The following is an 11,910-nucleotide window of genomic DNA, read 5'->3' as shown; positions in this document are numbered from 1 at the left end:
TGATGAGAGTTCTGAAGAGTCTATAAGCTGAGTTTAGGTCATACCGCCACCTGGTGGTTACAGGAAGATGATGAACAAAGATCACATGACCCTGTGTTGTCCTCACCTGTGCTGCATCCGAATGGCCAAGCAGGTCTGATGGTAGGTCTCAGAGCAGGTCGGAGGCTGTCCGAAACCACAACTGGCGCGAGTAGCGACCTACTTCTCAACCTAAATTCCAGCCTAAACACGCCCACATTGTAGGTCGGTTCAGGTGCATCCTACGGAGCAACCAATGGCCCACAATGCACCGCGGACTTCTTCTTCGTCCCCTAAAAACTTGTGGACCCCCAAGCCAAGTTAGCGCCACCAACAGTCTCCCATTCTGATGAACACCAACATTTATAGTCATTGATGACTAAAGGTGCGTTCATGTGCTTAATAATAGAGAATGAATGAAAGGTGCTCAGAGTGGAGTGCAGTACCACAGTCAGGCCAGCAGGTGGGGCTTTCGTTGGTGCTGTCTACCTAATTGCGGTATCTGTGCTCTGCCAGCAGAGGTCGTGCTTCACCACCAATCTTCTAGGGCAGGGGTGTCCAAACTGGTCCAGTAAGGGCCGGTGTGGCTGCAGGTTTTCATTCCAACCCAGCAAAAGCAACACCTGATCCAACAAATGAGCTGTGTGGACACAGCTTGATTGATTTAAGTAGAATCAGGTGTTGCTTTTGCTCGAGTGGAATGAAAACCTGCAGCCACACCTGCCCTTACTGGACCAGTTTGAGACCCCTGTTCTAGGGTGTTTGAATGGTGCCGCCGTGTTTGGGTTGTAGGAGCAGGACGTAGCGGTAGGTCGTAGCAGGAGGACGTAGGTTGGTACTTGGCAGTTCGGACGCAGCACTGATATACAGCTAAATCACCTTCAGGAAATGTGTGTTCTCTAATGCCACCTAGTGGAGGCAGCATGAGTCTGCTCTTCATGTACAATCCAAATAGGTATCATCAGAACACACACACACACACACACACACACACACACACACACACACACACACACAAACACTGGGGCATGAGCAGGGGTTCGAGGCTCCTGCCATTACAGGCACATTCACCTCTTCATGGTTTCTAGTTTTACAGTGTGACAGCAGTGTCCAAGTGTGTTGGCAGTATCATGGACGTGACAGAAATGTGAAGACATTCAATTTTGGGGGCGGCCCGGTGGAGTGGTGGTCCTCCCTGTGGCCCCCATCAAGAAGGTTGTGGGTGGAGCCCCGGCTGCAGCACGGGGTCTTTCTGGGTGAGTCTCCATGTTCTCCCTGTTCCTGCTGGGTTCTCTCTGGTACTCCAGCTTCCTCCACAGTCCAAAGACATCAAGAGGGACCAGGTTAATCCAGACTCTAAATTGACCGTAGGCATGGCTGGGAGAGCCAATGGTTGTCTGTCTACATGTGTTGGCCCTGCCATGGACTGGTGACCTGTCCAGGGGGAAGGCTGCTGGGATAGGCTCCACCCCCACCACCCTCAACAGGAGAAGAGGGGGAACATGGATGGAGGGAGGGATGGAGGGATGATGGAGGGATGATGGATGGATGGATTTCAATTTACATGACACAACCTTTTTCTCTAGCTCCAGCTATGAAAGTAGGAGCTACAGGTGACAGACAGAAGACGCCAGCACTAACCTTCCAGTGGGATATTGATGGCTGTAGAGTTGAGAAAGGTGCAAACACAGGTGAGCAAGCCCAGAATGGCCACCGGTCCCCGGCTTCTCTGCAGGCTCATGATTTTCCCGAAAGAGCTCAGACGTCCTCAAGAAAGAAGCGACTTCCTCAGTGTCCTCAGTTCATGTCTCTGCTGCGCTGCAGACGCAGTACCTGTGAAAGATGCACAGACGAAGGAGGCCCCATGAATCCACCCACGCGCTGGCAAACCCCAAAAACAAGGAATCCCACGTGACCGGCTGCTCTCTGCTCAGCCAGGCAGAGACAGGCTGCACACCAACGGGGAGTCATCGCTGGTTCACGTTTGACTGTGACAGAGAAACACATCAAAGTATCTCACATCCCCCCCCGTGGGACGCAAATCGCTCTGTGGTTGGACGTCTGTGAAAGTAAGAGAGTTTTCTTGCAACAACGAAAATGAATAAATACACAAGTGAAGGAGCCTGTGGATTTATTAATGCGTGGCAGGTGTTTGTCTGAGGGAGAAAAAGACATTTGTTCCAAAATAAAGCAGAGATTGAAATCAAAATCACGAAGGTACAATTCAAGCAACTGAAAAACAGAGCTGTTCTCATTTGTGCCTGCGTGCTCCTGATAACAATAACTGCAACACATTAACAGCAGTTTTTTATCTTCTCTTGTAGCAAATATTGCTGCCTGTGGGTGTGAGGCGTATGCAAAGCCAACAGTCCAGAAGGGAAAAACTCCTGGTTCGTCTTCCAGCTTCCAGAATGCGCGCGAAGCCTAACAAGCAGCGGCGCAGTCAGGAGAGCGAGCAGCAACGTATGGGAAGGTTCGCATCTAAAGCAGCACTCGTGCGAAGCCTCTGGAGTGTAAGTTCATTAGCGCTCCTGCGCTGGCTGCATCCCAGCTCAGTCTGCCATGCTGGAGCAATAAGCCACACCATTAAAACCATAAGAGGGCTATGAGCCAAACATGAGAAGAAGTATTAAAGTAGAAGGTTGCTGGTCTGCTGGGAGTTGAAACATAAATTGTTTAACATGTAAAGAGTATTTCAAGAATACGGCAATGGTAATTCTTGTATTAGAGTTGATCAGACGTCCAATTACTCTCAGAGAGGGTGTGTGTGTGTGTGTGTGTGTGTGTGTGTGTGTGTGCATGTTAAGAGCTTAATTTCAGCAAGCAGGAAATGGAACAGTAGCACGCCGCAGCAGCTGCTCAGCCGGCGCTCTGCCCAGGTCAAACTCCTGCTCGAGACGTACAATTGAGTCACTGACCAGAGAACAAAAGAGTCGATTTCATTCACTACTGTTGTGAAGCAAGGGTGAACTTTTCAACCATGCCTCACACTCATGTATCAACTCTGTCTCCAGACATTCCCTAAACCAGCTCCTGACCTCTGCCCCGCCCACCGATGCGGCACCAGCAGCGCTCCAGAAGTGTGCTTTACATACATCCCACTCAATCACACGCCAGCGCTATTGACTTTATCTCCAGCTGAAGATTGGTGTGCCGGTGTTATAAGTCATCCTGAAAGAACGCCCAGGGCTTCCTTCGGGTTCACTGTTTCCCAGACATTTTGATTTATGTTGCTAAGCGCTGATTAAAATCAAAAGGCAGGGCTTTGTGCTAATTGGCTTCTGCTTTCTCAGAGAGATTGGCCTGGTTGTGTGTGTGTGTGTGTGTGTGGGGGGGGGGGTGATACAATCCCCAAAAGACAAAAGACAATGTTTTCCTATTGTCCTTTTTTGTTGGCCGAAGCCCTTTACCAGCCTAACAGCACTTCAGATGGATTTCACTTTGTTCAAACTGTGCTTGATCATTTGCCTTCTGATTTAATTTGTTCTCCCTCTATTAAACGTTTATGGAGAACCAGCTCAGCCATCTGGTTGAGGGAGGTCTGCTCAGGACCACACTGCTGTGAGTGGTAATGTCCACATTGACGGTGGAGGGTATGGTGCCTATTGGACCTATAGGAAGTACAGGAGGGGGCCCTCCAGCTCGCCTGCTTTAGAGACCCAGGCTGTCCTTAATCCCGCCCCTTTCAGCGGCGATCACACCAGCCGGAGATTGATGAAGCTGGCAGGAGGTTAAAAGCTTCTCGCTGTGGGAAGGCCAATAAGAACCCTAACCCTGCTCAGCCAAGGCTCAGATGGACAGAAGCCCCGCCATGGAGGGGCCATGGAGACGGGAGCCAGACAAACTCCACCTCCCGCCTTTAAGAAACTCTCTGTGTGACCAACTTTCTCCGTGTCTAATATAACACTACCTACACGGGCTACGGCAGACAGAGCCATTCAGGTCAGACGACAAATCGGTTTGTTCCAAATGTTGTTACCTCAGTGCGTATCTGGGTCGCACCTGTAGTGTTCAGTCCCAACACACAGACGGGATCACGGCTAACCGCGCTAATGCAAAGCTCACCTGAGCACAGGTAGGAGACGGCTGGGAGTGTCTCTGACACTCCCAGCCGTCTCCGCCTGCGTCCCTGTGGCCGTCCAACAAAAAGGGCTCTTGCTTGTCTTTTGTATACCGGTACGTTATCATTACCAGGCTGCGTGGTGCATATATCTGTCTGAAGATGGCGCTGTAGGCAACATTACGGTGGCTGTAACAGGCAGTGTAGAAGAAGAAGAGAACCGGGAAATCCAACAGGTGGGTTCATTGATTTGCTCTACAAATGTTTACCTGCTAAATACAGAGGGAGGTCTGGAGGAAGTACTTCAGTTGGACCACTTGTAGTAGTTCTGTGGTGCCAGCTAGTACTGGGCATGTTGCTGCCTCTCTGGACAACAAGAAAAACGTTGGTAATAACTAGGAGGAGTTTATCATGTTTGTGCGTTTACCCCAGGCTAAGCTAAGCTAAGTTATCTTCCTCTCTACGTGAAAGCATTTTGGCGGGCTTTGATCTCTCTACTCTCTCTAATCTCTGCAGGATGTAACGCATCACTTTGCAACAGTGACTTTGGTTCCAAAGGAAAAAAAAATCTGGCAAACGGCCCCTGTGCTGCTGGCAGCCTGTGTTTGGTTCTCAGTCCCTGTATTTCAACCATCTGGGCTGGTATCACACCTTGACTGTCACCCACAAACACATTTACTCTTTGACAGTAAAAACTTCAGGAAAAAAACAAACAAAAAAATTCAACAGGTTCCCAAGAGAAGTCCAAACACCAGCAGACGTGTTGTCAGTGGCCGGCAGGTCGGACAGCAACAACTCAGGCTTGGGTACAGTAGGCCTCCGAGTTGGCACCGTCTACTGCCTTCTCCCACAAAGACAACAGGCAGGGACGTGTGGACGGGACGACTGTAGTTTACTCTGCCAGCCTGTAATAGGATTAAGCAGATCCTCGTCTTGTCAGGCCGGATTAAAATATTCTCTCAGCTAAAGACCTGCGACAGGAAGACAGCAGCTCTGCTCTCCCCTCTTACGTTTCTGATAATGCCTCCACACTCATTCCCCATTTGATCATTCAAGAACAATTAAAACGACTGAGCTGATTAACACGGAGCAGCAGCTGACTCCCGCTGCTTCTGCTGTCGGCAACATTTTGTTCGCCTTTGTCGTCCGACTGTTTTTGTCCATCTGTGATTCACTCTTCTTTGAAACCTGACATTGCATCCTGCAAAGAAAAGCAACGCTTGTGTAAAACCTGCCTGAATGTTTCTGCTCTTTGAAGGTAATTTCATTGTGACCTTTGGCAACGGCAGTTACCGCCATGATTGTACAACAACTCTGGCTGTGCAGCTCATCTATTATTAAAATATTAGCAGTGGGAGGAAACAGAAAGACGACGCTAAATGAGATTAGGAAGTGGGAGCAATCTGAGATAATGTGCTTGTCTAATTGAGATTTTGCTCAATTTTACTGCACTTGAGAAAGCGTGACAGTTTAATTATGGTACCATGAATATTTCAGGGTCTGTGGCTGTGGCAGGCTGAGGGGACGGAGGCTGGGCCGGCGGAGACCCACACCCAGCGGCTACACGAATGAACACAGGGGCGGGACACCGCCAGTCTATGAGCTGATGATAAATGACCTCTGTGACCCCACATGAACTCCCCTCACATGGGAGAGAGTGTGATGTCACCTCAGCAGAACGGTGTGTGTGTGTGTGTGTGTTTATCTAAGTCGTCATCAGTCACATAACCTGCTGGTCGTTTATGAATCGAGTCACTGCGGTTCCGTCTGATCGCTGGTGTCTAATGTCACCAACATCACCTCACTTAAACTCCCCACTGAATGGGTTTAAGCCTTTCTATCATCTAATTGTCTAAGTGCTGCACAGTAATTGATGTCAATTACTAATTACTGTTTTAGGGATTTTCACTTTTTATAAGCTGGTTACAGCAGCAGATTCTTTTTATTAAAGACAAAAAAAAATCATTTGTTCAGTAAACTATTTTTCACAGGGAGGAAAAAAGAATCTTTTCAGGTTGGGTTCTTGTTCCTACAGAGCAGTCATGGTTGTGTGGCTGAACGACTGTCGCGCGTGGTTTTCTGCTGGTTTTAAACACTGCAGGCTGAACGCAGGAGCAGCTTTGATGGGAGTGAAGCACACCAACCTGTGGAGGCTTGCTGGTTCACTGATGTGTAACTGGGTTGTGAGTGCTGAGGTGCGGCCTTGTTCTGATGTGAAATCTTAAATCTGGAGAGTCTGGCCTCCAGCTCACCCCGTCCGATTAGTCTCAACACAACCGCAGCTCGACCCCGGTAAGTGTCGGGAGGCACAGGAACTTGGCCACAAATTCGACAGCCGTGTCAAACAGCTTAGCCAAAGTTATGCTGTCCAGATGCTCGGCTCCAGAGTGGAACAGGAAATTCAAACAGAAACTCTCATTTCACAGGCTGGAATCAGGATTTGACTGCATGCATATGAGGCACCTGAAGGCGTTAAACTAGGAGCACCAGGCACTGCTTAAACATTCTGCGCCGGTGCTGCAGGGATATAACAAATTCCAGGTTGTTGGCAGAAATAAATTGCTTCAGGTAACGATGGAGGTGAGGACTGAGGATATAAGAGCCATCGATCATGCGCTGCCGTGGCCCAGATTCAGAAACTGCCTGCGTCACTGAGACGAGGTGAGTGAACATTGCGCGGGTTATTCCAGCCTGCGCTCGCCAGCATGTGAATTCATCTCTCTGCCGGCCACTCGGCTCTGATCACGCACTAATGTGATTATTGTCCTGGGCGAGGGGCACTCCCGCCCTCCCGGGGGACTTCAAAGAGAGCAGATCAAAGGGAAAATGAAAGGAAGCTGTGATGAAGACAGGTGCAGCACACTTGGAACATCCAGCAGCTTCAAAGTGAGGACAGTGACAGCGGCTCTGTGTGTTGTGACATACGTACCACAGACATGCATGGTTTATTAGTTAAGTGACATGTTCAGGTAATCAGATTAAGTGACTACATCCCTTTTATAAATTATGCAACGGACTAAGATTAAAAGATTAATCTGGTTAGACGAGTGAAGGTGAAACAAAAGCTTTTGTTCATTTGTTTCAATTTGCTACACAGAACATCTGATTAGAGGTCAGCGACCTTTCCTGACCCCAGATCACCTAAACACAGATGACGCACCAATCAGCTGACGGCTGCCGAGGGGAGACCAGCTGACCCGCACAAACGGTTATCATCAATACATCTTCGACGCTGGAGCTGAAGATCAGGCTGTCAAACCTCCTGGAGAGAATTTAGAGTTTTTGTCTGAAGCGACATTCAAGGAGGCGAAACCGACCTCAAACACGTCGAGTGTGAAAGATCGAAATGTCTGTCTACACACACGCACACACACACACACACACACAGATGTACACACACACCAGACGTCTCTGGTAAACCCTCAGGCCTGTAAACTCTTGATCTCTCTGTTATTGGAGCTCGTTGGGGCTCAGGTTGTCATGACTCTCCAAGCCTGAGTCTGATCAGTGGCTCCACACTGGCAGCGGCTCTGCTGGTGTGTACACCGTCAGGTACTGCCAGGGCTCTTGGGTACAATACCACATTTGGAATGTATCAAATAAATGCTATTACACGTCCACCAGCTCAAGTTTGAGACGTGTACTTCTCAATTCAATCCATCAGACCAAAACTGGCACAAAAACATTCAGAAAGCAAAACATTTGAGCAGTAAAAACTCTCCATTTGTCTACAAGTCCACAGGCCAACACTGCCATCCATTTATAGGAAATGCTAGAAAACTGCTGGCCAATTTCCCTCTTTGCTTTTTGAAGTCCAAGTATGTGGAAAAGTAGGTGGAGAGCCCTGAACATGCTGGAGCCACCTGTGCTGCAGCCTCAAGTACAAACAGATACTTACAAGATGGTACCTCATCCTCAGCAACTGTTCCTTTAAAGCAAAAACATCCAGTTCAAAAACAGCAAAAATCCAGTTTTCACAAAAACTGAGGCGTGGAGAGCTTGCTGGGTGTTGTGTGATACAGGCGGAGGGACGGAGGCTGCAGCCACATATGTTGCTGAGCCTGGCAATGACGCCCAATAAGCCACTGACAATCATCCCACAAAGGCTGATCTAAAGGCTATTCACCGCCGTGTACAAAGGAGAGCGCAGGAATGCAACTTCCATCTCGCCTCCCCCCCCCCACGAAGGAGGTCTGCGGCACCTGACGGCTCAGAGGAGAGGCTTTTACTTACAAAGATCAATAGACGGGAGAATATGAGCAGTTTACTTGGGGGTGGGGGCTGGGGGGTCACCCGCTGTGTGTAAATCTGTTGAGTTTTGCGCCTGCTGCGGTCGTCAGCCAGCAACAATCTCCTTAATGCAGCTGAAGACGTCCCAGCTTTAGTCCAGCAGGGCTGCGTCTGCTCCTCACTGTCCTGCAGCACGTCTGAGGCAGCGATCAGTCAGATCAGTTGATTGTTACACTCTACTGAACACAGCATCGCTGACGGAGAGCTGAGCCCCTGATAAGAGCCCAACAAAAACCGCAGCCTCTCTCCCACGACACTGGGGGGCGGGGAGCACCCTGAAGTCTGGATGATGTATGATGCGGAGCCTGGACTGAGACTCGGGTTTTAACAGGGAGAAAGCCAGAATGAGATGAAAAGAGGGAGGAGGGTCATGCTTGAATTATGCTGATGCGGGTCGTAACCGTGCTGGAAACCGACCAAGGCAAAGCTGCCACGCCGGCAAACTTGCAGCAACAAATAGCCAGGTAATTACCAGGCGGGCCTCCCCAGCGCTGACAGACAGGAAGGGTGGAGGGGAGACGGTGCACCACGTAGCAGCGTGCTTCAGCCTCAGTTCCGCTGTATTTCATGGTCCCCGTCACACCGAGCATCCCGATCAACTCTCAGTTCCGAGTGTACTTGGCCATGTGGAGGTTTGGTAATCAGAACGTTCTCGTGGTCAAGCGGCTGGAGAAGATGGTGGATTGGGACTCGGCTCCTTTCAGTAACGAGAGCAGTCGGCCAGAGTCAGTAACTGAGAACACTCACAAGCCTCGCCAGCGCCGGGCCCTCAGAGCCCATAAGCACTCTTTGAGCTACAGCAGGATGGAGCTCCCATTATGGCCACACAAACAGAAGGAAGCCTTATGAACTTTGCACAAATGCTTAGTGCTCGGGGGCTGGGCGGCTCTGGAAGCCGGGGAGATGGGTAGGTACCGGGGCAGCCTGCCAGTTCCGAAAGCTTCGTGTTCATGCACTCGGGCCAGACAAACCTGACATTGTCCATGGCACTGCTTCAGGGAGCCTCCTCCCCTTTCTCGCTCGGCTTCATTCACACTTCCTGGGGTTGATTCACTGATCGGGCCGGACCACAGAGCCGAGGACGCTGACATTCATCCCCACTTCGAGCCTTTGTTACAGGGAGTCAGAGAGAGTGTATAAGCAGATTGTGTAGCTTAATAAACTCATAAATTCAGCAGGCTTTTTTTCTGCTTCACCAGCTCCTGATGTACTACTGGTCCCAGTCTGATACAGCCTGGAGCGCCACTCTGACATCAGCGCGGCTCATTCAGCAGGTCAGTTTTAAAAGAGATAATCTGCTGCAGTGCCATGGAAAATGTTCACAAGATCTTTAATTTACGACACATTCCTTATCTCCCTCCAGCAGCGATCGCTAAATGTTATCTGACTGCTACAAGATGGAGGTCTGCAACCGTATCGTGTCAGTGGAATTAAAATATGGCTCTCCTGACCTGCTGCCTCCCTCGGGCAGGCGAGCTCCAATGAGAGTACAGGAAAGAAATAACACGGCAGACGGACTCGAATCAAAGGCGCCTCGCTGCCGACCTGCTTTGAGAGCAGGGACAGAAAAATGGAAACAGTCACACCTGCAGTTCACGGCCGCGCTAAAACCTGCAAATGCTGCCATGAGGTGCTGAAGCATGTGATCACGTGATCCACGGTAATCTCCTTCAGACTGTCAGGAAAAAAGATCAGAATGTAGCCTGAAAGTACATTTCAAAATGGGTCTGAGCGCAGCCATTCAGGTCCCTGAGGGCCGGCAGACTGCTGAGGGTGCACTGGTTTACATTTCCTCTGTCATTTGGCATCGTGCTGGCCACACACACACACACACACACACACATGCACGCACGCACACACACATGCACGCACGCACACACACATGCACGCACATGCACACACACACACGCACGTATGCACACACACGCACGCACGCACGCACGCACACGCACACACATGCACACACACACACACACACACACACACACACTGCGAGGTGTTCAATTGAACTTTGGGCGCGTGTCCCACTTCACCAAAAGTCGTCTGCTGCTCAGTCTGTCAAAAACGGTCAATGAGCCTGGGACCTGGCTCAGACTGGAGCAGGGCCACCTGCCCTCGGCTGATACCAGATGACTTATTCTCTTAAAATCAAAACATTTCTCTGCGTGTTTTTGGTTGCCGTGGTTACTGGAAACCTGGCTCATGCTGTTCACGCCAGCAATGACGGCCAGTTGATGGCTGTTTGCTGTTCATATATGAAGAGTTTGATTGAATTCAAGATGATGTTCCTGAACCTGCTCCACACGTGTCACAGATGAACGTCTGTGTGACTCTGCAACGTCTCACACACACTCACTCACACACACAGGCACACACACACTCAGGCACACACACTCACTCACACACACAGGCACACACACACTCAGGCACACACACGTACTCACACACTCAGGCACACACACGTACTCAAACACACACACTCAGGCACACACACGTACTCACACACACACTCACAATCACAGGCACACACACGTACTCACACACACACACACACACACACACATATCAAGTCAGCAGAAGGAAATGCTAATCAGCCGCTATGAGGCTGCTCCCTCCTACATTGTAGTTTATTTCAGTTTTATAAGTTACACGTTACATGTTACACATGACATGAGTCATGTTACACATGACATGCTCCATGTTTCATGTTACACATTACATGTTACATGTTCTGTACAAATGACAGGACGATGCAGTAAAGACTCACACAAGTGTGAGCGCTACGTGACTCGATGGCAACTTATTAAAACACCAATGACAACAACAACAAAATTATATACACAATAAATTCATGTAATGATACTGAAATAAAAGCAGATGTCTCCTTCCAGGCACGTTCTCTTCCCTCACAACTCAGTCTGACACATTCTCGTCACTGTAATTGTGAGGCTTACTCAATAACTCAACACGCACACGAGGAGTTGTTTGAACTCAGCCAGAGGTTCCGTCTGCAGCGTTTATGGCCCACGACTGCCAGTGAAGAGGCAGAATTCCAGCTTTGAAACTGCCCACATTTGTGTGCAACATGGCGTTCTCCATGGCACTTGAATGGTCCCTTCAATAATTTCCAGATCCGTGTTGACAGCTGATTTATTCAGCACAGCACACTACAAAAGAGACGATCAAACAAAAGATATCCAACACCAGATAAATCAGGACAACATCTGAGCGGGCTGCACACATTCTGGGGATTATCTTGACGATGGAAATGAGTCATGTCCTTTTGCCTCGGCTGAGTGTGAGCACATGTTGAGAGTCCTGGGCGAGCAGCACACTGCTGCTCAGCTCTCGGAGCCTCACTGCCGGCCATCAGAGCGTCACAGATGGTGCGCTCGGCGATGGCGGCAGTGATTAGCAGATCTCTGCTCCTGATTAGCACACCTACTGAACACAACGCGCACAACAACGTCTGTTCCATCTCCGGCCGCTCAGCACCTACGGAGGCCGAGAGCCGGCGCCAGCGCAAACTTTTACCAACCCTG

At 49.7% G+C, this 11,910-nt stretch overlaps 1 protein-coding gene across 6 annotated transcripts in view; it reads right to left on the bottom strand.

Annotated features, from left to right (window-relative positions):
* The window catches only part of chl1b (cell adhesion molecule L1-like b), a 67,189-nt gene that overhangs the window by 30,796 nt on the left and 24,483 nt on the right, over positions 1–11,910 (bottom strand). For 4 of the 6 annotated variants that reach the window (XM_086197456.1, XM_086197487.1, XM_086197497.1 and 1 more), the window contains exon 2: positions 1,660–1,851. In XM_086197456.1, the coding sequence (XP_086053582.1) occupies positions 1,660–1,759 (100 nt within the window). In that variant the 5' untranslated portion in view covers positions 1,760–1,851. Of the gene's footprint in view, positions 1–1,659; positions 1,852–8,840; positions 8,909–9,339; positions 9,477–11,910 lie in introns of those variants that run through there. The other 2 variants (XM_086197467.1, XM_086197476.1) reach the window with 2 other exon arrangements.

The sequence above is a fragment of the Aulostomus chinensis genome, chromosome 3 (genome assembly GCF_037954235.1).
Source record: "Aulostomus chinensis isolate RoL2024-O1b breed Wild chromosome 3, RoL_Achi_v1.0, whole genome shotgun sequence".
Lineage (NCBI taxonomy): Eukaryota > Metazoa > Chordata > Actinopteri > Syngnathiformes > Aulostomidae > Aulostomus > Aulostomus chinensis.
The sequence above is the reverse complement of the archived record's forward strand: the minus strand, read 5'-3'. Positions and strand labels throughout refer to the sequence as shown.